The sequence below is a fragment of the Colius striatus genome, chromosome 15 (assembly GCF_028858725.1).
Source record: "Colius striatus isolate bColStr4 chromosome 15, bColStr4.1.hap1, whole genome shotgun sequence".
Lineage (NCBI taxonomy): Eukaryota > Metazoa > Chordata > Aves > Coliiformes > Coliidae > Colius > Colius striatus.
In genome coordinates, this window is record NC_084773.1 from 18483111 (window position 1) to 18510912 (window position 27802).

General features: G+C 40.7%; 1 protein-coding gene across 1 annotated transcript in view; it reads right to left on the reverse strand.

Annotated features, from left to right (window-relative positions):
- Window positions 1–3176: 3176 nt before the first annotated feature.
- SHQ1 (SHQ1, H/ACA ribonucleoprotein assembly factor) overlaps window positions 3177–27802 on the reverse strand; it is a 43707-nt gene continuing 19081 nt past the window's right edge. The window contains exons 11-12 of the mRNA XM_062008415.1: window positions 22402–22522; window positions 3177–4445 (exon numbers count right to left, since the gene is read on the reverse strand). Of these exons, the coding sequence (XP_061864399.1) occupies window positions 3797–4445; window positions 22402–22522 (770 nt within the window). The 3' untranslated portion in view covers window positions 3177–3796. The remainder of the gene's footprint in view (window positions 4446–22401; window positions 22523–27802) is intronic.

A 27802-nucleotide genomic window follows, 5' to 3' on the forward strand; every position in this document is an offset into this window, starting at 1 on the left:
GCTCCAGTGCTGTGAATCAATTTCTTTGCCATATTTATCATTTACTGTAGTAAATCAAGTCAAATCGATGCTTTCTTCTTTTGATATAGAACAAAAGCCTTTACAGACTTTTCAGAAAGCTGTCTGGAATTAAAAGCCAAGCTGGGGGAGTGGGGAGGGAAGGGAAAGGTGGCAATGTCCAGGGGTCACACTGTCCCCTTGTAATAAAAGGAGTAAAAAAGAGTTTTGTTTATCTACTGTTTGTTTCCACTGTTTCACTTGTTGCTTTAAACACCCTATCCTTGAAGCATTACATGAAGAAGTGTGTCCCTGTCTAATGTCAGTGCACCTCAATTCTTGCAGAGCCAACTCCTGGATGCCAGGGCCTCTCTCCCTCCACACATATCCTCTGTGCTGCCCCCTCAGCCATGCCAAGCAGCAGAGTCAGAAAGCAACAGATGCACCTTCCTCTCTCCTCAAATTGAAGCAAAGAAACCCAAAAAGCCCTTTACCAGGGCTCTGATACACTTGGGCAGCTCAAGACAGCAAGTCTAGCACATATGCAGGGCTGCAGACCCCTCTCCTGCTCTCCTTGGCAGGAGCAGCGCTGCAGGCAGCTGTGAGGACACAGAACAGGCTCCCTCAGGCATGAACTCAGGCTGCTGCCACACACCCAGGGAGAGCAGCTTTCTGTACACACAGCTCACATATACTCCTGCACAGGTGTGGGCTGGGAATGATACCTTGGCCTTCACCTGGGTCTGAAGAATGGAGGTTGTTGCCATCCCAGGGACAGCAGTGCAGAGGCAGAGCATCGAGATGTTAACTGGGGCCATCTTCCCACAGCCACCTTTGTTGGCTTCAGGGGAGCTCTGCACCACTGCCACAACGTGCGGCTGGGACAACATGCTCTGTTCAGCCTCCATCCTCAATGTAGTTAACTGATTAGCCACAAGGCATTACACAAGTATTCCCAGCTCCCTCCCTCAGAGCACTCTGTACACCTCAGACAACTCTTAGACAACCTTAACTCATATTCAAACTCCTTGTCAGTAGGAATTTTGTCCCAGACACTGCAGTTCTGTTCCCTTCAGACCAATTATGAGCAACAAATGCCTTAAAACAAAGTACTGGCTGTGCTACAAATAAAACGGGTGGAGACAGGCACTAGAAACAAGAGATTTTTAAACCCAACAGCACACATTGAGTCAACACATGAGCACATGTATTGAGTTCCTATTTCCAGCCTGGAAAACCTACCTAGGAACAAATCCTATGGCTTCATCCTGATAGCTCCTCTGCATTAAATTTGACTCCTGACTGTAATTCACTCCTTTCAGAACCCACAGCAGCTTACAGGATTAAGAGGGCAGGAGTGGGTGTGTGTGTTTCCCCCAAGTGTTTGTGGTTCATGGATTTGGCAAGCCTCACTTTTGGCTGCAAAAGGTTACAGAGTTCCACTTTTAGATGTTCTTTTTGGAGAGGAGAGGCTTCTCTTTCTCATGGCTCACTCTGTGCTGGATAATGCAAACACATGGGAAATTCTTACCACCCAGGATGGAAACATTCCCCACCCGATCACTACAAAGGTGACATGAAATTGTTGTCAATCAATATGTAACAATCAACATTCACTATCAGCCTCACAACTAGGAAACATGGAGTTCTGCAAAAAGGCAATGATGAACATCAACACTGGACAAAATAGGGGAAGAAACCTGGGAACAGGAAAGGGCCTCAGGGAACACCACACCACATTTCCCCAAGTGCAGAGGAAGAGCAGGGCAGAAGCAGAGGGAAAGACAGCACATCACAGAGCAGTGGGAAGGGAGCAAGCACTGGTACGTCTCTGGAAGCAGCAACAGTGCTCAACTATGCAAGGTCTCAAAGGTGGGGACATCAGTGACATCAAAGTTATCTGGAAGTTAACATTTCCATGTGTGCCATGTTCTCATCTGGCATTTATGGTGGCATCACATGGTGTGGGCACTGAAGACACTTATACCCAAACGGGATTCTTGCAGACAGAGGGAAAAGACTCACAAATGACATAAAGAAACCACGCTTTTGGGCACACAGAGGAAAGAACAAGAACTAAAGATGTTGTCCTCCCTCCAGAAGAGGCAGCCAGGCCCTACAAGCAAGCAGGTCTGTTGGAAAAGAGCAACATTCTCTTCAACAGTCTGCCACAAAATGGGAGAAGAAAAAAAAAAGAGAGCTGAAGACATGGGATATTACAAATACCTATCAATTTTCACAATGTGTATTTCCTAACTCATACTAACACAGCTTTCTCCAGCCCATGCGGAGTTGAAGGACATTTCAGAGTTCATACCTATAATTTGGAGAGAGAGGGAGCAGCGTTACTTTCTTTTCCTTAAGTGCAATTTCCCCCCCCTCCTCCCCAGACATATGCTGTGTAATTGCAGCTACAGTGTAGGTTTTATTGCTAGCATTTAGAAGAGTAAGTGCTCGCTGACATGCAAGATGGGAAAGGTTCCTCCCCTGGGGAACAGAACACAGAGACTGATTAAGCGACTGGTAGGTATTTAAGAGCATAAAAAATACTGGCAGATCAGGGTTGCAGCTCTCAGTGAAGAGGAGTTAGCACAGGAACAGAGCTAGCTTGCTGATTTCCAGCAGGGTGTAGCATTGGTGAAGAATAAGTCTTTAAGCTTGGGATTTTTTTATATACTTTTGAACAGCAAAAAGGTTGAAAACCAATCACATCTTACCCCTTCTGAGGCATGAATCGGGTGCTCCTACTTTGTTGGAGTGCTGAACCAAACGTAGTGGTCCATGTCCCATCCTGCCTACCTCCCAAACCCTTTTCTGAACAGCATCACATCATTTGCAGTAGCCACCTGACTTCAAGAACCTATCTAGGATTAACAGAGCTCAGCACAAAATGTATTGACTGATTGCATGATTTTAACACGATCAAGACAAAAAGAAGCAAATGAGTTGCCCAAAGCTACATGAGGGACTAATAACAAAGCCAGGCTTTGCATTTAGTCCCATGCTGAAGAGAGGTGTACCATGATGCTGCATCACTTTGGTTAATATTAATGTTAAAAGTATAGGCTGAAAGAAATAAGCAATAATGAGGATTTCTGTTCTTTAAAGAGCAGCAGTGGTGTCCACACGTGGAAACACTTCAAACACAGTACAGAATAAATAAATGACAGAACTGCTGAAATAACTTATGTAAGACCTGCAGAAATAGAAGCTCTGACCCTCCTGTATTGTGCTGATGACAAAGAAATTTCCTTTAATTTGTATAAAAAATAGACAATATTTCTATATTTCCAAATATTTTGTCAGCATTCATCAGACTTCTGAAGTTACAGCCATTTTTAAAGCGGTTAGCTATAAAGCATTTTAAAGTTTAAAAGCTGCAGCAAAATGTCACAAACAAGCTCATACAGCCATAGTGAGGAGATTTCTCAAGTAAATCCAAACAGCTAAAGATAACTAAAATGATTCCACAGCTCAGTTGAATTTGATTAGGGCACCATTCCACTACTGACCAAGCTTCATGAAAACTGCTTCTAGAAGTTTACTGAAATTCCACATTTGCACACATAGAAATCAAACCTGAGGCTGCTGATTCAGAGAAGAAAAAAGCCTAACTATCAGGGTATCTATCATACAGTCATATAAATTCTTTTCAAAGCAGTCTTGTCCTCCAAACCCTCAACACAACAAAGAAGAAAAACAGCAACTTCTTTCTGCAGCTGAGGATAGCCTTGGCAACACCTCATTGCAGCAATGAGCTGTGTTGCTAGCGGGTCACGCTGTGTTCTAACATGGTCCTTTAGTCTTCACCTTCATTTGTGCTGCAAACAAAGAGCAATGGGTTTGTCTTTGAAGACACCTCTAAGAAATTTCCTTTCCCAGTAGTATCTGTTGAGAATCTGTCAGGCTCAGACACATGGTTTTCTTCTTGTTCCTGCACAATGCAGCCTGCAGTCGCCAATCCTTCAGCCTGTTCTGAAAGCCTAATTGCAGTATCCATTTGCTTTTCTAATTCTTCTATCAATTTTCCAGGAAGAGATGTAGATTGCAAAGAAACCTTTGATTTTTCATCACTAACCTCCACCGTCGAAGTGTTTGTGCCCTGCCTTAATCCATTACAGTCGATAAGTGGAGCTGTCCTTTCCTCTTGAAGCGTGCCTTGTAAAGGATTTATTTTCCCATCTTCACTGGCTGAGGACTCTTGCTCATCTGAATCAGAGCCTTCTGTCTCAGATGATGAAGTACTGCTTGATTCTTCAGAGTCACTTGTCTCCAATTCAGAGGGAGGCAGCTGTTGCTTGGAAACTGTGCCAGTAGCTTGTAACATGCTCTCTTCCTCTTGCACCAGCACTGCTGCTGCTTCTAGCTCTTCTAGTTCAAATCCTAAGTGAGACTTGCTAAGTGTGGTTTTCTGCAAGGATTCAGAGAGTGCAGCCAACTTTTTTGACCTTTAACAAAGAAGAAGATATATTATTGGACTCTACAGACAGAACTTTCCTGTTTGATAACGAGAACACAAATCTTAAACATTCCTACTGATTGCTTGGTTTGGGAACAACTTTGATCACAATTGTAAAAGAAGATGTCACAGGGGAAAAAGAAAATCAAAGTATTCATAATTACTATTATTTTGGGTAACTTTTCCCACAAGGCTAGACACTGCTCCCCTGAAATTCTTAGTTGACACTTTCAGGAGAGAGAGTGCTTCTCTGATGTTTCAGAAGTGCACAGTAAAGGAAAATGGATTTATTTAGCAGTGAACTCTGCAGTATATGGCTCACTGGATTAAGTTCATATGCAGCAAAGTCATTTTGTTTTACTGCCCTTCCAGATCTGTGTGTTAAATGCAGATGAACCGACAGCACATAGCTGATCAGGTCCATCCCAGTGATATATTCCCCTCCTGTCCTAGCCTGGTGTGTGACAGCAGGAGACGTTCAATACTCGGTAGATGTGCTTTACCTTTCCCTTGTAATTCAGCTGAAATACAATTCAATAGAAATATCAGGACTATTTAGATAAACACCTCTAATACTGTGTCAGCCACTTCCATTTCCTCAAGTGTTTTGAAGTCAGCACGTGCTTTAACAGAAAAGTGCATCATGAATTTATAAACAGAACAAAAAGCAAAAGAGTGCCTTGAAATGGAGGGGCGGGGGGCAGAGGGGAAAAGGGGTATAAAATAACAAACATACATCCTGTTTCTTCTTGTAGAGTTTTGCCTCAGACTATCAATCAACTTTTCACCACTTCCTGCAACAGCAGGTCTACTATAAATCCTGCAGTAACTGACTGAGTTTCATTTCCTCTGCCAAACCTGCTAACCTGCAAGGCATGACACACTGACACTGGAGCAAGTAGCTGATAATGTAATACATGACTCCTGCGAGGCAAAAGTTAAAGTGCTTGTTCTCTCAGTTGAATGATTTTAAAGATCTTTATATTCCATTTCCCAGGGGGCATAATTACTCAGTATAACATAGACACTTCCTTTTTTTTTTCCCCTCCTAAAGGAATTGTATTTAAAAGTGGGGGAAGGGAAATCCAACGCAGCGTCTTACACGTTTTACCCAGTGTGGTGTTTAAAAGCTGAACTTGGAATAAAACATACCAAACTTCCTCAGTTCAACCCATACACTAGAAAAACAAGAATAAATGTTTCCCAAAAGTACTGAAGCAACAGAGAGCAATTCATATATCTAGGATTTTCAAATCTAAACCTAAGAATGACATTACAACATTTCCCAGCTGCCTCCAATATCAACACGGGCACCAAGTTCTAAACAGTTGCTGGCTTAACACTAGCCCAATTTTTTTCTTTTTGGTGATATATTTCCATCTTATTTCTGTCAAGAAGTTGCCTTCTTGCAAAGTTACAGAGGATTTGAGAAATTACCAACCTAACTGGGAACAAAGAAACCATTCTCCATGCTCCACAGGTGAAAAAAAAGAAAAAGCAGCCAAGTGATAACAGAGAAGTTCATGAAAACTTGCAGGTAAGTGGTAACAGAACTCACAGGGAAACCTGGTGCTGAACACACTGCTGAGAAGCTGGTTTATATCCCAAGTCACAAGAGTTTTTATCCCTTTCAGAAAGCATTTTGCTCTGCTTTTGACACAGTCTCCTTTCTTCCTTCTAACTATACATAAGTTTATGTGTACACGTGCCCCCTTCCCCCCAGTGAATCGTTAGTAATATGAAGGTACAATCCTTTCTCCTGTCCTATTGTCTGTCTATCTGCAAGAATACAAGCTCCAAATGCTAAATGTGCCTTGTGACACAGAACACTGTTTTGTACCACTTCTATATGTAGTTCCTTTTAATTTAATTGACAGCCACGAGCAACTAACTGTAGGCCCAACAATTTCCTCTGGTGATACATCTCCAGTTCCAGCTACCTCAGTCTCACCTACTTGTTTTCCTACTGCCATTGTAGATAGAAAATCAATTTTGAGAGTCCTATTCGTCCTCACATCTCTTCTATCATGTCTGTCACTTTGGTTCCCAATCCTGTGTGTATCTTTTGGCTTTTCTCTATTTATGCTGTTCTAACTTTTCATGTATATTTTTCCTGCTAGATAGTCTTTGGAATTACTCCCTTAAAAACGCCTCTTTTACTGCTCTCTCAATGCAGTTAATGCATTAGATAAACATGCCACACAACTGAATCAAGTGGGAAGGAGATGTATGGCATTGTGTACCTTTTGGCATTAATAAATACTTCATTGTACTTCAGATTAGTTAATGCCAAGTGTTAAGTGATATACTCATTTGACTTAAGACACATTATGTTACTAAATTAGATGTGATCCTACTGACAAAGAAAAGAACAGCCTCTCTAAAGCAGCAAGTGTTTGGTCATTCTCTACAGAAATGCATTTTTATCAAGGAGTTCAAAGAGAATGAATGAAAAGGCTGGTGCCTGACAGCTACAGACAAACATCTAGGCTACAGGGCAACTGTAAAACTGCAAAAAGCACACTTAGGCTGAAAACCTTGGGTTAAGTCCTTCCAACTGATCAAAATACTCTACAAAATAAGTGATTTCATAAAACCACCATGGCTTCAAGTTTCAAATTTAGTCCATTTTCCCCAAAAGTTTTGATAGAACTTGCAAAGGATCACAGGACAAAAAGTCATCTCTACTTTCTATGATTCTATGACTAAATGGCCTGCTCTTCCCTTCTAACAGCAGCAGCACAAATGGATGAGTAAATGTCTGCAAAAGGCCAACGATTCCATCTATCCTGCCTTACTACAGCAGTGTCACACAGTGATCCTGTGGAGTACTGTGACTGCCAACACCATGCCCAGGACACAGACCCAAACTGCCAACCAGCACCTCTCAGCAAAAAGGAAGGGCCATGCACTTCATGCAGACCTGCACAACCTCCTTTCTCTCTGCCCCAAAGATCACGTTAGACAAACCACAATAGGAATCTTCCAATAAATCATTACAAAGCTAGAAGATCATTTTACTGTTTTTTTTAGCCATGAGATACTTGATTTCAACTGGATTTAAACAGCATGATAAAGTATCTTTTCAGTTACTCTTATTTCTTACTGGCTAAAAGGCTTCCTCAAAACTTTTACTCTTGTCATTATGTTTCTTCCAGAAAAAAACAAATGGAGAGTCTACAGAGCTCAACAGTTCAATATGAGAAACAAACTCAAGCTGTCACACTCCTGATAAATTATACATAAAAGGAGAAAGCTCCATTCCTCAACTTTCCCATTTTAAAAAGAGCACTTGAGGAGCAGTTTGTCTTTTTTAATCTTTCCTCTCCCTGTGCAAGGGATTAACAGAATTACAATTACCTATCAGTCCATCTTGTTGAAGGCAATTGCCTCATTTCAAGGAGAACTGAGTTTCAGAGCAGTATTTCACATCAGCCTTAAGAAAAGGTGGCAGCATTCCCTGGACACACCAAGGCAAAGAGCATAAAAATCAGAGCATGTAAATGCTTTCCAAGGGAGATCATGGATCTCTGAGCTAATGACCTCCCTAGCTGAAAGATAAGCAACAGTTCAGGAAACAAAAATGAGACACCAGAAATGACATACCACGTATTAGAGACTTGCAGTAAACTGGTCCTGCTGTTTCCAAAATCTTTTGAGTAGTGTTTCAGAGATTAGACTGCAAATACTTTAATTTTTCAAGTATGATTAATGGAATTGCATGATTACTTTAAGACATGCTCATTCAGTGGGCACATTTGCAGTAATGATATCTTATTATTATGGTAATGGTGTTCCAACATAAACATGCATAATAGGCTTTAAAGGTGTTACACATGATAATTATTAGTTATCAAGATGTCAGTTGCTTAAGCAAAATGTTTAATTACAGGTTAAACTGATCGGATGCATATTTTGTTTAATGTATAGCTTTGAGGAACAGGTAACAACAGAGGCACCTCAGGTCTTATCCATAAAGTCTGGAATTAAAATTTCAAGACAGAACTACTGTAATCCTTGTCTACACAGTAGGAGAGTTTCTCCACCTGCTAGAAGAAAAAACCCTTGTTCCACAGATCTCAGATTACAGGGGAGTAAAATTGGGGTGAAAAGAACAAAGAATCAAAAGAGATTTAGCAAATTAAGAGAGATGGAAAAACCAAGTAAAAAAAGAAGATTACAGTAACAGGAAAGGGAAATGATTACCAGTTTACTGCAAAGCCCACCTGTGGCTGCACGAAGTGATAGTGATGGGGATTGTACTGAGACACGAGCAGCAGCTGGGGTGGGAGGGAAGCAGGACTTCTCCAGTTAAAGACTAAGGCTCTATGAGCTCTGGTTCTACCTTCCGTTGCAAGGAGTAAAGAGGGCCTAGGATCTGATGAATCAAGATAAGCTGTTATCTCCAGAACATGGAGCTACTAGAAAGATGTCTCATTGAAGACATCCTTTAGGCATTTGATTGTTTCCAAGGAAGATTTAACAGAAACTGGAAGGAATGACAGAGGTCAACCTAACAGAAGGTACAAAAATAAATGCAGGAGTTGTGGGATACATCCAGCCTCAAGATCCTCTGCTATTTCCCAGATGTTAAAATAAGTAATAATGCTTTTGTATAACACGTCCAGCAGTCAGGGAGAGCATTAACAAAAGGAAAGGTTTTAAAGAAAACATGCTAAAGGGCCAGGCCTTTCCATCTGCAAGGTACTTGCCTTCCACCCAATGCTCTCGCTTTAACAATTCAGTTATGACACAAAAAGCCTAAACAAACAACTCAAAGAGAACTTGAAAATATAAAAGTCAGCATTCTGCTCCTCATTCATGAGTGGCACTGCATACTCAATCATGGCATGGGAATTACATATCTAAAACATTGTACAGAGTATTTGCAAACACGGGAGTAAATCCTCAAACTGGCAGCGCAGCCTTTTCCTAGACAGGCACAAGCTCTGGCTTGCTTTGGTAAAGAATAAAGATTATTTCTGCTACCTCCTAAGTCTGGCTTTGCATTGTACAGATGTATACAAACATCCACTTTTCTGATGTACACAGGGTAAACTATGTGTAAGACGTGGCAAAATGCAACAGGATTTTTCTATCTACCCTGGTTCAATCACAGCCTAGTCAGTGTACAGTGCACAGGTACAGGCATGGCAAATGGAGCTGTTCTTGCCTAAGCACAACACCAAAGCAACAACACATGGGAACCTGTACATCAAAAACATTGACAATAGCTTTGGTTATCAGTCTGGTGTTTGAATGTGACCTAACTGGTCTTGGAACCAAGCTGGAACCTAACTAATCTTGGATCAACTCAAGTCTTGTTATATTACCTTGTTGGAACGTGGTTAAGGCCTATTCACAGCGTTACAATGGGAATCAGTCCTCTTCACTTGCAGTGCTCTAACTTGGCTCTACAGGGCTGACAAGCCCTGTTTTAAATGTAAAACACTTTACCTTAATTATCTTTAAGCCTTACGGGCAAGATAAACAAGTCTCAAGGAAACAGCAGACACTTGGAGCGCAGAGGTGCTTTTGCAGTGTCAGAGGTTCCACCAAATAGGAAAACAGGCCTGTCTCATTGCCAAGCAGCCATCCCCTGGTAGGCCTACAATTCCTGGAGACACATTCAAATACAAACTGGCAGCCTGCTGTGCCAGTCAGCAGAGCTGACAAATATAGAAAGGGCAGTTATTTAACTTCTCTGCTAACAGCGAGATCAGATGAAAATAAAATCTTCCAGTTCAGGAAAAGAATCCTTACAAATGGGCATTTAGCTGCAATAGTAAGAAACTCATCACACTAAACACAACCATCCATCTGCTGAAACCACTCAAAGTCACCAAAGCATGTGAGCCTCAGAATCTGCCCAGAGTTGAGTCTAAGACTCAGTTACACCCTTTAGCATGTGTTTTACATGAGATGTAGAGCACATTTTTTATTCCCCTTTCAAGGTTACTCCTAATGAGTGCTTCAGGTTACACACCAGCCAATGACCTCCAGCCACAGGGAAAGTTTTGAAAAAGCAAGCTCAGAATCTGTGAACAACAAAAAATAATAATCCAAATTAGGTTCTGAAAGAAAATCATAGCAGAAAGTCTTGGTAAATGTTAACAGACAGTGACAACCACTTTGCCTGTCTGTACACCCTGTTGTGTTACAGATTAAGATAACAAACCTAACTTGACACTGCTTTTATTGCCAAGTACCCTATATGTGCCTTATACCCCAATTCCCCACAAGCTTAGGGAAACTATGCACAGATTTTATTTCATCCAGCCCTGGGAAGCTATTCTCTACAGTGAAACATGGCTGGAACTTAACAAAGCATAACAATACTATCATGAAATTTAAGGCATTTAGTAGAACAGAAAATACACACAGCACCTGAAGCCCAGGGCAACCCGTTCACAGAAAGAGAAGGCCCTCATTCAGGGGAGCACAGATACTACTCCTTTACACTTCCACCATGCAGAGAAAATGCTGTAAGTTCCTAATGAACAGAAAAGTCTAAAACCTACTTTACATCTCCTTTCAAAAATGGCACCTCTATCCACAAAGGCCTGTATTGTATCAGTTACACAGAAAGATGAATATATAGCATTTATGAAATAACTTTCCAGCCTTTATTAGCTGGTTAGCTCATCATAACCTCTGAAAGCATCACAGACTAGGTAGTACAATTAACAGTCAGCATGGTAAACACAAAGAGCATCATTCAACTATTTCATGTTCTTAGTTTATTATACATTTTTATAGTAAGAGGCAGGACCAATAAATAACTCCATTAAAATCTCATTAGTTCTGATCAATGAGTATAGAAGAACAAAACTGAATTTATCATGTCAGTGAAGGACAAACAGGACCATTTTCTTTGGGACTCAGGTAAAAATTAACCTAAATTTTAAATAATCTTCTGCATTATCTGCAGCAAAAGAAAGACAGATGAGTGTAAACACAACAGAAATAACACCACATTTGTTTACATGATTTAGTAGCAGATTAACCACTATCTTCATAGGAAAGAAACAAACCATCTCCACAGCACAGCGCTCGAGACTGCTTAATTTCTACACTTCCTTAGGAAAACCCAGTTGCTGATATAAAATGTGCTCAGTCTATTCAGTCTATCTTATGTGACTGCAGGTAACAATTCATTCTTCCCATTTCTCAAGAGGATGGATTCTGACTTTCAGCCTAAATAACTCAGGTTTACACAGTTATACTGTCCATGTCTATACTAACTGTTAATTATTTCCTTTCTAATGACTCCTGGAAACACTAGGCGACTTCAATCACACTTAAGAGCAACTAGAGTTTTTTAAAAAGGTCTTTACATTCCTACATATTTCATGAAAACAAGCAGAGGTATAAATAATGGCCCTCATGAGAAAAGGCTGGCAGAACACAGCTATTGTGTACCGCCTTGGTAGGAGGCCACGGCATGCACATACCACAAGCTGATCAGTGCCAAGGCCAGCTACTGCACACGCTGCCTCTTGGCTGCTCGAGGTGTCAAGGATGTGGTCAAGAGATTAGGGCACAAGGCCTGGGTTTGTAGGAAGTTTATAGCATCCTTTTTTTTTTTCTTGCCTCCCTTGGAGACACGAGACAAAGCAGAGACTGGAAAATACATTTACTGCACACCAAATCTTTATCCTAAATATAGGAAAACCACACTATAAAAGAGTGCACTGGGTTAAAAAAGAAGTCTGGAAAATAGATTTCTCTGTAAGCAAGATGCCACCACTTCAAATTGACAGGATTAGAAGGGCAGAAATCCAGCAAAAAGAGACTATTTTTGAGACCTTATCAATGCTTATAAATACCCAAAGGTGGGTGTCAAGAGGACGGAGTCAGTCTTTTTTCTGTTGTGCCCAGTGAGAAGCCAAGGGGTAACAGGCACAGGCTGAACACAGGAAGTTCTACTTGAACTTGAGTAGAAACTGGTGTTGAGGTGAGGGAGCCCTGGCCCGAGCTGCCCAGGGAGGGTGTGAAGGCTCCTTCTCAGGAGGCTTCCAAACCTGCCTGGACACGTTACTGTGCCCCCTGATCACAGGGAACATGCTTTAGCAGGGGGGTGGGCTGGATGAGCTCTAGAGGTCCCTCCCAGCCCCCACCATTCTGTGATTCTGTGAAGAGCAACTCACCACTTATTTTCAAGTGCAGTCTTGCACCATAGAACAATGGCTGATGTAGAAGAATCCAACAGGTTTCAGGGGAACATAAAATGCTTTCATCTTGCAGTTACGTCTTTCAAAGGGCATTATCTGAATTGTGAAACCAAGTGACACACACTGTGATCCACTGGCCATCTTGTAAACATGAACTGCTCTCTACATAGCTTAAAGTATTAGTTTCTTAACCATAAATCAAATATAAACCACAGCACCACCATTTCAATTTAAGCAACTTCTTTTCTGTTAATAAGTCTGAGTACTTCAAGCAACTTTCCCTTCATATTTACTCTGAAATTCCACAGTGCTTCTTTCATAATGAATCTAAATACTGCATGAGCTGACCTTCACATTTATAAATATTTTAAAAAAAGATGAAGCTTTCCAGTATAGCATCTTACTTTCAATACTTGGTCTTTTTTGTAAGCTGAAACCCAACGTGTCATGGACAGCTTACTTAGGATAGTATAAAAATACTCCTAAGAGGGAAAAACAGAATGAACACTGGACTATAAAAAGAAAAGGAGCAGTATATCTGTGTTTTAAGAATCTTTAAAGTGAGCTCAGAAGCAGTTCAGTGTTGACCAAATAGTTTTGGTAAGTTGCAATCAGTCCAAACACTTAACAGTGGCACAGCCTCCAGAGTTACCACAACTACAAATAATGAAAGATGAATAACTCGCCACAAAACAGACACAGAGAAACAAACAGACTTTATAATGTAAGTATTGGCTGCATTACAGAAGTGGAATGCTGACAATTGTTCTACATTAGCCCTGACTCCTTCAAATTTCTTAATTGCTGTTACCTAGAATTTGGTCTTCACCATCACCACTGGTCAGCTCAGAGACAGCGCTCAACACTGTACCTGATACCCTTTGTATTGCAATGAAAGGCAGTCACACAAGGCAGTGCACAAGATGTGAATTTTAGGATAATGACAGTCAAGTCATGTATTACAAAAATAAGATCAATAATAACAACAGACAAGCTGAAAGGCACAACTCAAAGACATTACTCCAGCGTGATGCCATCCTGTTACAACAGCTTCCACCCACTAAACATAAGTCCTAGTGAGGTCAATCAGTTTTATCTCTGACACTGCTCCACTGCTTCTGACTGACACCCTTAAAACTTGAAGGGAAAACACCACCTGTAGGCTTCCCACTCTCAGTCCACCTCAACTCACACAAATTAAACACAGAAAGACACTAAATCTGAGGCTCTTGCATGTGCCTGGAAAGAAAGCAGATTATTGCAAAGGCCTAAATGGAACAGCCTGCTCCCATCTTCTCCCCCTATGCCCTGTAGTGCTTGTAGGGCACCTACTATCAGATGCTGTAGAGCATGATCATGCCTCTTATGAATACTACTAATTAACAACAATACCACCACACCCCAGTGAATTGGCTGCAGATCTGGCTTCCTCACTATGACAGGCAAACCAGCAGGCCACGCGTGCAGCATCACGTAGCTGGCCCACACTGCCCAGTTCTCACAAGGAAGACTCCCCTAGGGAGTGTTAGGCCACAGACTAAATTATCATCTCATTCAACATTTTTTCTCTCATATTCTACTCTGTTCTGAGATTTATGGGGCAATCACTGCAAAGGGCAGGTGGAAAAGACTAAGCTAGCTCCTAACAAGGTTGGAAACAAACCAGGAAGGCATTATCAGCCTGCAAACCGGCTTCCCACTTTGATCACAGCTGCACACTCCACCTGCTTCCAAAGGCAACGACTACACAAGCTCATCTTTCCCCTTGTCAAAACAGAAGAAGAGTCAGCTGAGATTGCTGACTGAAAAGACATGACACAGATCGCTGACCCTTCTGTAGGCAGATAGGAACTGCCTCCCAACAACTTTGGAAAATCAAAGCAGCAGCCTGAGGGGGAAAAAAAATGACTTTCTTCTCTGCCTTCTCTACCCACAGCAAGGTGCATTCAGACACAGCCTGAAGGAATATGAGCTACAGAAAAGTGATGGAATAAATAGAAAAAGGCAACAGAGCAAAGGAGAGGAAAAACATCAAAGGAAACTGCAGCTAGCAGCTGGGAAGTGAGATTAAATCCCTTGTTAAAATCCATGTTTTACAGGGCCTGCTAAAACATATATAAAGGGGAATTTTTGGTATTATACCCACCTGTCTGTCACCTCTTTCAGCCTTCAGGGCAAACAAGGTTTTGCTTTAAGCTTCTTAAGTCAGTATATTACATTACTTGGGTATTGTTATTTACAAAGTGCTCTAGGTGCACCTACTGCTTTACAGACAATTGAAGTGACAGCTCAGGCCTTAAATAAGATGCAACATTTAATGAGAGGCATGGCAGCTCAAGGTGACAGTAAACAAAATAACTGTATGAAAAACATGCTTCAAAACAGTGAAAGAGGAGACATATCTAATGTGCTTGCAAATTATTAGTTACTATTTTTAAAATCAAAGAACTGTGATCTAAGGACTAAGAGCATATGACTTGAGATAAAAAAAATACATCTGGGTTCTCCACCACATTCAGGCTCCAACAGTCAATGCAGTCTTTGATAAATTCATAAGCCCTTATCTAAGTTTTAGGGAAAATGATAGCATCTCCTCTTGTAAGACTCAAAAAGGCTGTTTTGGTAGCATTATAAATAGCAAAGAATCTAAAATGCTTTCTGCACTAGACCCACAGCTAGTGGTTGAACTATGAAGTGTTTTTTTGAGCTAAGATATCTTGATGGAAACAAATAAGAGAGCACAGAACTACCCAGCAACCCAGGGAGAATGAGCCAACTCATAGTTATTCTTCACTAGGAAAATGTGAAAACTTACTGCTTTCTGAACTCTTCCTGTTTCTGTTCAACTAGATGGATATTATTTGTAATTCCTTTCTGTTAGACTATACAATGATTAAAACTCAAAATCTCTGTCCCACCATACCTGCAGACAAGTCCAAGTCAACCTTTATTACCTATGAACTACCAGGTTTATTCAGTCTCTTGCCATAACATACGTCATTCAGACATGTACATTCATGGAACCTTTTTTCCTCTAATTCCCTCCATTTTTCAACATCTTTTTGAATAGACACTACATTTTGTCTGTGTTGTAGCAGTCTCACAAATGATGCATTTTAAGGTCATGCTACTTCCTTCACTGAAACGGTACTACTCTGCTCCTCAGCTCAAGATTGTACTCACCCTCTTACCTCCTCCAGAGATAAATAAGTGCTCAGGTTCAAACTGTTCTCAAGCATGACCCAACCTTTATTTCTGGAGCTGCTGCCTTCAACTATCTTAAATTCTGCACTCCATAAGTATGATCTACAATCTTTTATTGTGAATATGCCATCTTATACTTGATTGTATTAGCACACACTGCCTATCTGGGTCACTCTGTGCAATACATTTTCCACCTCAAAAAAGAACATTTGATGTCACCAAAAATTTTGCTATGGTAGAAGACACATACTGTATTTTCTTACAGATTGCTAAAGATACCAGACAGCATTCTGACAAAAAAATGACAGGTGATCTTACCTTGATAAAGAAACAAAAACCTATGTGCTTTTCCCAGTGTTTGTTTGTTTCTTCTGTTTTCCAATATTTCCTAGAACACTGAGGTGTTAGTAACTGCTACAGATGATTGTATGTAAGATGAAATATGCATAAAATAAGCCACAAAGAGACCATCTGCAGTGGCCACTCCCAGTGTTGGTAAAAGCTCAAAAACCAGCTGGGACATCTGAAAGTTAATACACCACTACAGGCCACCAAAGAAGTGAAAGAAAAGCAAACCTTGTGCAGCATGATTACTAAGAGCAGTAAGCAAATGTAGTGCTGCACGCTGAACTAGCTGCCAGAGGTAGTAATGCCAGCTTGTAAAGCCTACTAAGAAGGAATTACAATAATTGGGGATTGTAGTCATGAGCTACTACAGCATGTCGTCAACAGGGCAATAAGGGTGTAGTCTATGGAACCAGAGAAACCACAGCTTTCTTACTGTGGTTATGGAAAAGGTGTGAGCACAAGCTGCACCACGATTTTTTGGTTTATCCCTTGTAACTGGATAGCTCTTAAGCTGAAACAGCAAAGGAAAGAATAGCCTTCCAATTAAAAATCTCCAAAATCTAACAAGGTGGTTTGGTTTGCAGAGGGTGGGGGACAGGGAATTAAGCAGCTTTAGTGTATCCACAATGACAATACCTTTAAAGAAGTGTAATGGAAAATACAATCCTTCAACTACAAGATGGATCAAAATAAAGGATTTTGCTATGGTGGCAATAGAGTTGTTACACTATCTGATAAATAACACAACTGGCTAGCTATAAGCACATCTCAACAGCAGGGCTGCTTTCAAAGAGCATCCTGAAAGCAATTTGGCTTCCTATGCACCGCTTACTTTGAATATCAGAAGTTTTATCAAACTTGAATTTGCCATAGCCTTCACTAAACAAGGAAAGGAAAGTAACACCTAAACCAGAGCCAAAGCAGGGTACAGTTGACCATGAAACTAATGCTCATACTATGAGGTGTATTCTTCCTAAGGCCTTAACTGTATAAAGTGCTTTAAGCACGCTGTACAAATGAATTCAACCCCACAGAGCCAAGCAGCATCTGATATGATGCAGACAGTAAAAAATCAAATCTCAAGGTTTAGGGGTTTTTTTCTGAAAGACCTGTGCTCCTTAATGCCTTTGTAACATTGGGCCCTAACACTTCAGGCTGACATTGCGCTACATTGATTAAAACAGTAATTCAGAAAACCTAGGGAAAAGAAAAGGGGGGCTGAACAATCACAGTTAATCTCATCACCTCAGTGACATGCTGAGAATGTAATTAATCCTACATTTATTTAGAGAACTTCACACCCTACACATAAAGCAGAAACTCCCTGCTGGCTTCAGACTAGGTAATTATGTTCTAACATAAGGACTTGGTTTCGACTGTAAAAAAGAGATGAAAAGGAAAACAGATCCATGAAGCTACCCTATCTTTTTGGGCATGTCTCACCTGCAAATCAAGAGAAACAAATATAACACGCTTGGGAACAACTGACTTAGCTTTAATTTACTTAGCTCCAAAAAAGACAGCAGCTTCTACAGAGAGTGTATAAATGCCATCAAGAATCCTGTCTTCTACTTGAAAACAAATAGTCCATGCTTGAACTGGCATGTTACACCTACAGTCACCAAAAGGAGCAAGGTTACACATGTCTCAGGTTGGGGAGCACATATAGGTGAAGGTGTGACTACAAAGTACACACACATTAAAGCAGCCTACCTAGCAGTATAACGAGTCAAGTTGCAGATAGAGTTCCACAGGACACACAGACAATATAACAGTTCATCTCTTTTACCATACAGATCTCCTTCACTGTGTGAGATGAAGCTACTGGAACACAAATAATGATTTTATATTTTTTTTGCAACAGAGCAGGTGAGATGGTAAGTTAAAAGCAGAAAAACAGTGATAATGGAAAACACAATACAAATCATATGAGATCAAACACCTTATTCTCCAGCTCTCCTCATACCAATAAACTTTGATAAGGAGCTATACAGCTGTGTGTAACTAAGTGTAATAACCCCTGGAAAACTGTCAGGAACACTAACAGCTTCACCTCCAATTCAGGAACACAAAGTACACTGTTACTGGTACTACCACAGAACATATTTAAAACTAAACGTGTATTTAAATGTTAGGTAAAACTATTTAAATTCAGCATGGGCTCAGTTGTTCTCTTGTGATGGGATGCAGAACAGCATGCACTTAACTGTCTGCCTGGACAAGGACTCGTAGGAAGTGGTGAGCCTTTCACCTAGCCACTCTTATTAGGGCCAGCAGGCATCCTGCAGCCGAGCTACCAGAAGGCACACGTGTACAACAGAGGGCAACAAAAAGCAATGTGAATAGAGTCTGGCACAAAGGGGAACACAAAACACTGGAGAAAGACATCAGGCTATACAAAGGAACCTCAACACAGCAAGAGTCGGTGGGTGAACTACTCTGACGGCTATAAAGGACACAGCTCCTGTGGGAGTCACATAACTTCTGCCTGGCAGAGGGAAAAAGCTCCCCTTCAACAAACCCCCACCTAGATTGCTACAGTCTTAGCAGCCCGTATTGCAGCTATCAGACAACCAGTGGTTTCCCCAAAGCTCATCCTCCTCTCCCTCATCACCTTCTGTTCAAAGTAAGGCATGAACTATGGAGAAAAGCTCAGACTTACAACACAAATTCAGTTACAGCTTCACCTTGCAGAGGCTGCCATGTGTATTTTAATGGTTTGGAAAAACTCTGACCTAAAGAAAACAAGAAGTATGCAAACCAGACAAATTAAATCTAATTTTATTATGGAAGTGAAAGGAATAACAGAAGTGGCAGCAGGGTGGATGATAAGCTCACTTAGCAGGGGGATCAAATGAAGTGATGACATGTCATTATGACCTCAGGGGTTAAAGATGCAATTTTCCATCTGGCTGCATCTGGCTTTTCAACATAAATGTTGACACCACCTACCGAGATTTACTACAAGCTGCCTCCACAGGCCTTGGTCTAGCCTTTGTTTCCCAGGATAACATTTACTTTTCCTCCTCTTCTGATAAGTTCTGCTGAGCAACCTGCTTCCTTTCTTCAAAACCTAATGAGCAGTTAAAAGGATTTTATATGCCACTTTATACAATAGATCAAATTAACAATAGGAATTTCAAAGGCAGCTCAGAGAGATACTAGAAACTAGGTAAAACTAGCTTGAAGATTGCAAAGAGGAAGATGGAATTGTAGCTGGACTTGTTGATGTCTTGCATTTTCTAAGACTCCTAGGAATCCAATTCTCTTGTAGCAACAGGTACTTAAATGAAATACTTTTTTCTGAAATAAATAAAATCCTTAGAATTAAGAACTAGCTTGTACTCACCATACTCAAATGACTATTAGCCACCTGCATGGGTTTTATTCAGTAGCTGAATCGTTTCCAATCCCAGATACATTGTGCTTAAAATAAATCATCTTTTGCCATCCAGTGACACATTTACTTATTCATCTAATTTAGCAACAAACTATGATCTCAAGCCAAATTTGTAATCAGCTATTAACATACTGTTGACTATGAGGGTTTTATTTCCACATAGAATATTTAAAAGCTGGTACCTACCAGTGGTGTTTCTTTCCTAGAGGCTTAATCTGGAATAGGACTGTGTGCTTACTGCCACTTGATGCATCCATTACATTTTTGCCTCTGCCAAAGATTATTTTCTAAGCCTACAGCTCCCAGACTTTTCTCTGCCAGTATAGGTCAGCTGAAAACCTTGCTTCCAGCTGTTTTTAAAGTGCCCAGATTCCTCACTAAAAAGAGCCTACAGTCTGTTTTATCTGTTTAAACAAAGAGGCCCCAACCTCCACTAGGACCTGGTTCCATACCAGGGAAAAAGCAGAAGAAAAGCCTTCCACAGATTTGAGAGCACCCTGGGACTGCAGCTTTGAAAAGACAGGAGAAAAAGGAGACAAAGAAAGTTAATGGAGCTTGCATGGAGCAAGGAATAGCTAAGAAACAAAACACAGAAAGTATGCAGACTGATCGGACATGCAGATAACTTCACTGAAAGACCACCACAAAAATATCTATAGACACCTTCCCCTCCTAAAACTCTTTCACCACCCTGGCAGTTACCAGAGAAGTGTCATAACCTCCTTCCCCTGGAATAAGATGATGTATGATCCTTCTCTCCAGATGCCTTACTCACCTTTGGGAGCTTGGAACCCTTGTCCTTAACAGATAAATCAGCATCCACTTCTCTATTTGTTAAGGTATTTTCTGAATGACAAGTGAACTTTGTTGTTCCCTTCAAAACAAGTGAAAAAGCAAAGTGTAACTGTTCACTTTGCACACGCTTAACTTCAAGCACATGCTTCCCTGCTGAACTGAACGGGAATGACTTAAGCATATGCTTAAATGCTCTCCTGATTCAGACCCTAAAAATAGGAATGGTTTTTGCAGCTCCTCTTTCTCTTATTCTCCTAATGACAGACAGCTATTGTGCCATGTCATTATGACAATAAGATAGCTTAATTGCCCTCTTTCCAGAAGCTGTCAGTTCTGCTTAACTAGTACATAACGTATGCGTCTGGGAGTAAATGTGTTAATCTATCAGTCACTTGGATCTCCCATACATTCTCCTCTGCTGTATTTAAAGAATGCCTTGGTTTTTATGACTGATTTGCTAGACATTATATTCATCGCTATGGGCAGCAGGGATATTACTGTCTTATGACTCATTTCTTCATGAAAGATGCATGAAATAACTTTCTCCTCCATTTACTGCAGTTTTTCAACTCAACTTCAACCCAAACGTGAACTTCCCCATGCTTGGATGTAAGGTGTGGCAGCATAAAATGAACTGGCTCTTCCTGAAACTCATCAGGACTGACGAATCAGACTGTTTGGAAACACCTGTAGTTGCTTCAGAATATTTTGTGCATTGCCACCTTTAGGAACATAGTCATTGAAAGCATACAAAGAACCATCAGGATCTACAACATGGAAATAGGCATGAACTAAAGGCCTCAAATTCTCCAAGAAGTGCTGGTAAGGTCACACCTAAATACACAGCCTGTGCAAGCTGGCTCAATTCCCTTTCATATTCACCTTTCTGATCATGATTACTACCAAGTTCCCTCTATATCCCCTCACTGCTTCTTGTGCTCTTAAGTTATTTTTTCTCCCACAGTCTAAATTATTAACTGGAATGCAAGGACTATTTTTAAACACATTTTTATGAGTCTATATGTCACTATATTAAATACAACAGCAGCATTTTTGGTGTTTGTATTAGTAATGTCCTTCTTTTCAGAGAAATATTACTTCCAACTCACACACATACTTTTTGGGGGCCTTCTGAGAAGGCTTTGAAGACATAAAATGAGAGGGAGAAAAAACAAAAGCTGTATGAAAAATTGAATAAATCTGAGAAGAGAAATACAAAGCTTCAGAAGATTTGAACATGCAGCTTGTGTAGTGAGAAAGGGATTCATTTTCCTACTAATACTTTGTTTTTTAAACCACAGAAGCATGATGATATCTCTAACCAGACTGGTTGCAAAGTTTCCAAAACTCTGGAAATAAGTAAGGCTGTGTCGCCTCCACTGGAAGAACACAGGTGAGACAGAGAAGTGCTGAAGTGTAGGGACTTTGTCTGGAGCCACTGTTTCCTCTCCAGTGAAGTGGAAGCCAAACCACTCTGCCAGGGAGAGTGAGCTGGCAAGCAACTACAGGGGTGAGAGTAGACAGCACACTGAGATTTGTGACACTTATCCCAGTGTTAATAATCAACTGGTACAACTGCTACGGTCCATAAATCAACCATTTCATACAGTTGTAAATGCTCTGCACATGCATCTGACCAGAACTGGAAGTTCTCAGTTCTGCTGGAATTTACAAATTCAATCCTGAATTAGGAGCTGCCTTTTTCATAACACTAAGTGCTATACAAACAGTTTTCCTCCTAAGAAAGACTGCGATGGAATGAACATTCACCAGAAGTTGGGGTTTTTTCCCCAAAACCATTAACATGCTAAAAGTCACATTTCTATTTAAAATGCAATTCCTCCCTCACGTCTCCAGGGATGCCAATGTATGGAATGTCTTCACTTATGTAATAAGAAGAGCTGGATAGCCAAGGTTACTCAATGAAAAGGCTGATCACATTTCCATTTACAGGGGATTTATTTTGTTCACAGATGAAACATGCTGAAATCCTTTCCTACACTTACAACTACTTCAGAACTTACTTGCTTTTTTGAATCCAGATGCAATAATCTGTAATGAAGAGATCATTAAGGATGTAGGCAGGGTCATTCTCCATAAATATCTTGTGAATGTCCAGCAGACACTTCAAAACTGCAGCTTTTCCTGGAAATACATTTTTTTCTTCTGTTAATCCATTAGAAATCATAGTAGAGAATCTTTACCATCTTCTCACCTTTGAGGCTTTAATAACTTGTCTGTTACCTGCAACCATCTTGCAACTTTAAGTTGATTCACTGTCTCAGAATGGCAGTGATGTGAATCTCCACCTATGTGGATTTGGAGCCTCTGAATTCAGTAGGCATCTCTCCACAAGGCTGAAGCCTCAAGGCATAGCCATGTTTGTAATTCCCTACAGCTGAAGAAGCCCCGTCCCCTAGCTTTTCCACATCTGAGTTGTGCCAGCCTAAACTTGAGCACAGACATACAGTGCACCATATTTAAAAACAAAATAAACAAAAACTAACAAAGCAAGCTGAAAAGTAACTCACAAATAACAAGAAGTTATATTCCAACAGTTATGCGAACAAAGAGAAAAATGTCTTTCCCTGTATGTCTACACAAGTACCTGTGCTGGAAAACAGTAAGGTTGGGAAGCACAGCCCATCAACAGGGTCAAACAGGCAGGAGCCACAGCACTTCTGTGGGCCCATGTAAGCACAATAGCATCACTTAACATCTAACCATTGCCTTCAGTTATGCAGAACTTCTCCCACTGCTGTTAGTTACAGAATAACTCAACAAATTGAGCCTCCAGAAAGAAAATTACATCTCAGGCTCAAGAAGGTGCCGTTTGACAAGCAGTTGCTAGATACATAAAAGGTTAAAAACTGGAATGTTTTCTTATTCCACAACCAGAATTTTTTCTGTAGTCAGTTAAATTTTCTTCATATGCAACTGCTGTTCAAGAAGAGAAATGATTAATGCAACCTCCAATTAGCTGGAATCCCCTCCCTTAGTTTTCTGATGAAAGCTGTAAAGGGTTAAGTGCTGGAACACTAAAAAAAAAAAAAAAAAAGATTTTCACTGTTTAATAGGGAGGGAAAAAAATCCCTACATTCAAATGAAAACAGCCACTATTGCAAATGGAATCTAATAACCCTCTCCCAAGAGGCTGGCTCCTCCTAGGCTATGGAACCTGAAAAATGGATGAAATTACATTCTACAGACTTGAAAAAAAGAGAGAGAGAGAGAGAGATCAGAACTCCCCCTGCTGTTCAAGCACAAGATTTGTTTGTTTGTTTTAAAGTAATTCCATGCTGGAAAAAATACAGAGAATGAAAGTTAAAAGGATGTTGGAAGATGGCAAATAAGGAGAAAGAATGTGGAGAATAAAAAGCCATGGCAAACAGAACTGATAACAAACATTGGTTTGGAAGAGACCAATCAAAGAAAAGTCAGGAAAGAAAACATAAAATACCAAGTATAAGCTGATGAACTTTCACCACTGATGCATGTCAAGCCAAGCTTGTCAAATAACTATTTTGACTAAAAAGTGTGCTCTTTAAAAAAGAACTGATATGTGGAATTAAAACTTTGCTAATTTTCTAGCTGTTGCTAACGTTCTAGCTGTCAAGCTGCCAGCCTCAACCATTTCCAACATCCACAACTGTTACTCACCTGCCAAGTAACGATGCAAATTAGTGACTGTAATGCTAATTCTCAATAAAAAGTTGTCTTTCTTCATAAATTTAAGATTATAGTAGCTTAATAGGCCTCTAATCAGAGAGGCTGAAAAGCCAGTCAATCTTAATAGAGACCCCTACATACAGACAAACACATAGAGCACAGCAAACTCCCTAACTTCTGCTTTCAGGATATGCATCTTATGCACACAGCCTACGAAGATGTCCTTAGACAAAACTGCAGTTAACCTCTTACCACAGGAATAAAAAATAAGAGCTGAGGAGCAAACACTATTTAAGCCTTAAATTAGGATTTAAGATTCTTCAGAGAGACATGGACAGGCTGGATCGATGGGCTGAGGCCAACTGCATGAGGTTCAATAAGGCCAAGTGGTGTGTCCTGCACTTGAGCCACACCAATCCCACAGGCTTGGGACAGAGGGGCTTGAGAGCTGTCCTGAGGAAAAGGACCTGTGGGTGTTAATCAATCACAGCTGAACATGAGCCAGAAGTGTGCCCAGGTGGCCAAGAAGGCCAATGGCATCCTGGGCTGTATCAGAAATAGTGTGACCAGCAGGGCCAAGGAGGTGATTGTCCCCTTGTACTCAGCATTTGGGAGGCTGCACCTTGAATAGTGTGTCCAGTTCTGGGCCCCTCACTGCAATAAGGACATTGAGGTGCTGGAGCGTGTCCAGAGACAGGCAACAAAGCTGGTGAAGGGTCTAGAGAACAGGTCTTATGAGGAGTGGCTGAGGGAACTGGGGATGTTTAGCCTAGAGGAGACTGAGAGAAGATATGATCACTCCCTAAAAGCACCTGAAAGGGAGTTGTAGTGAGGTGGGGGTCCATCTCTTCTCTCCAGTAATGAATGGCAAAACATCAGGAAATGGGTTCAAGTAGTGCCAGGGGAGGTTTAGATTGGACATTAGGAAGAACTTTTTCGTTGAGAGGGTTATTAAGCACCGGAACAGGCTGCCCAGGGATGTGCTGGAGTCCCCACCCCTGGAGGAATTCAAAAGACACTTAGATGAAGTACTGAGGGATATGGTTTAGCTTAGTGGTGGGCTTGGCAGTGTGAGGTGAGTGGTTGGCTTTGATGCTCTTAAAGATCTTTTCCAACCATAAGGATTCTATGATATTCCATAACACATACATGACTCTTGGCCTATATCTGTGAAATTTCACATCACAAGTTCTGCCTTTGGATATCTACTTCAGTAGACATCTGGTCTTCACTTTCAGGCTGTGGTTAGGTATTCAGTAGTATTACTACTTGCTTAAGTGCTCTTTGTTGCACTACTTTGCTGCTCTGTGATGTGCCGGTGAAAGCGTTCATGAAACCATAGAGTGAAGTGGATCACAGACCTGATAAAGGCTAGGGGCTTTTTTGGCAGCTGCATCAGTCCAAGTCACTGAAAAGTTGTCCATCAAGTCTAAAATGTAGTAGTTTTAGAAGTCTTACTTCTTTTGTAGCTCCAGAATTGTCATTTAAGAAATAGTCATTGGAGTTAGGAAAGCCATGGAACTGAAGACATACCATGACAGCTGGCAGATGACAGCCAGCAACTTGAATTCTACAGTTTCAGAAATCGAGTCCTCTCTCCCTAACTTAGTTCAAAAAAGCATACAATTGAACTCAGCTCTGTATCTGCCATTTGATGTAACAACCTACTGATTGGTTTTACACGATCATGAAATTCTACCAGCTTTCATTCTGGCTATTTGGATGCAAAGAAAATCAACAGTCCCATCATTCTATTTTACATTTATTTTTCCTGCAGACTTCCATATGTTTCTCCACATTTTCAAGAAGGAAGAGCATCCATCTAAAAAGATGAACTTTACTGTCTCATTAAAAAGCCAAACCAGCATTCTTAAAAACAAGATAAGCACCCTTAGAGACTTCAAAATGAAAATGTTCTGATAATAACTTACTCAGCTAGGTGACAGTACTACTTGGTTTTAATGGGTACCTCAATGAAAAATATGATCCTAAATCTGTTACTGTTAACTTTTGTATGGAAAGAAGCAAAGCATATTTCACGTCACAGAAAAGAGCTGAAATGAATTTTCTCTTTATTGTTGGCTCACAGACCACACCTTCTAAACCAGTATTATAGAAGACTAACACAGTGTCAGTACATACTGACAGAACCAGCCCACACCACTTATTTATTACAGGTCTACTGAAATGAAAGAGCTTCATATATGTACATAAAAAATACACACAATGAACTTTTGTTAGTCAACTGTCAAATGCAGCATGTACATTTTGTTGGAAACAGCATCGCAGCTGGATGTACCACTGCATTTCATTCCCTTTGCTAATCCCACCCAAAGAGCAGATAAATGCAGCAGATATCCTAGATAACCACACTGAATTCTGAACAGTTTTCCTGTAGTATTTTAAGTGTTATAGATGACTAAAACAGCATATGAAAAAAATCTGCTGAGGACTTCAACATGAAACAGCTTAATGCATTCATCTTACAATTAACACTCTGGCAGGAAGCCTTAATTCCCAATAAAATGTGTTCCAGCCACACACAAGCATCCTTAATATCTTACAAATGCAGTGTCCTGTACCTTGGAAGTGATCCACCAACATAGCACTAATATTTTTTAAGTCATATAACTTGAGGCATGAGAATTCTGAGAGGAATGAATTCTTTACTATTTGTAAATAGTCTACTGTGCTTATTATTATTACCAAAGCATTGTATTACTCTATGTCCCAGCTTCCACTACCAGCAGCCTGCGAGAAACCTCAAGTCAGCATGAAGTCAACTCAAATGGATTCTTCTTTAAGTTAGTCACCAGTCCCTTCTCTCCTCCACTCCTGGTTATAGACAGGTGTATTCTGTATCTTTCCCAGTTCTTCAGTAGTTGGCTACTTTAACTTAGCACTTTTCACACTTTTACATGCGCTGTAACAGTAAATATTCATTTTACACACAAACCCCAGAACTTTCAGAAATTAAGACTAATCACCATTCCATCACTACACTGCCAACTTCCTAATGTCCCTTCCAATGGATTTATGTCCACATGAAGGCAGCAATATATTTGCATCTGTTTCCCAGGCAGCACCTGGAGATTCCCATGATACATAGTCAAGATAGTGTCCTCTTCTCCACTATCAATAAGTCCAGTTGAAATGGGCACATGTTCTCTTTTCTTGAGGCTTCCACGTGCCTGTTCAGTGTACTGAAGACCCACAGCCACTGCAGAGGCAGCTGGTTGCCCCATCCAGCACCGTTTCCCAGGCAACCAGCACAGCCCAGATCTGACACATTTCTTAACTTTCTCCACTGCTTTTGAACCACTCTAACTACATAAAGCTGAATTCCTTTTAAGGCTTAAGGCATCGATGTGTATGCAGATCACTGAGGTCATCCATCCTGGTCACGATCGTGGGTGACACGGAGCCCATGACAATAAGCACTACTGAGGCCATTGTGTCTTGGCAGCAGAGGGTAAGGAGGCAACAGCAGCCATGTGTCCAGCATAGGGGGATGAAGTAGGAAACCTGACATATAGCTACTGTGGACACCACTTTCCTTACAGAACTACTGAAAATACTTTGGTGGATCACTAAACATTCACTCCAGTACCACTTTCCATCATAGCATTAAAAGAAAAGCAAATAGCTTACCTCTCCTGTCCTGTCCTCTTAAATAATCCCAAAGGCTGGCAGCGCTGTCTGATCTCAGTTTCATTACCAGTGGTTTATCTTGTTTTTATTTATTTTATTTTCAAT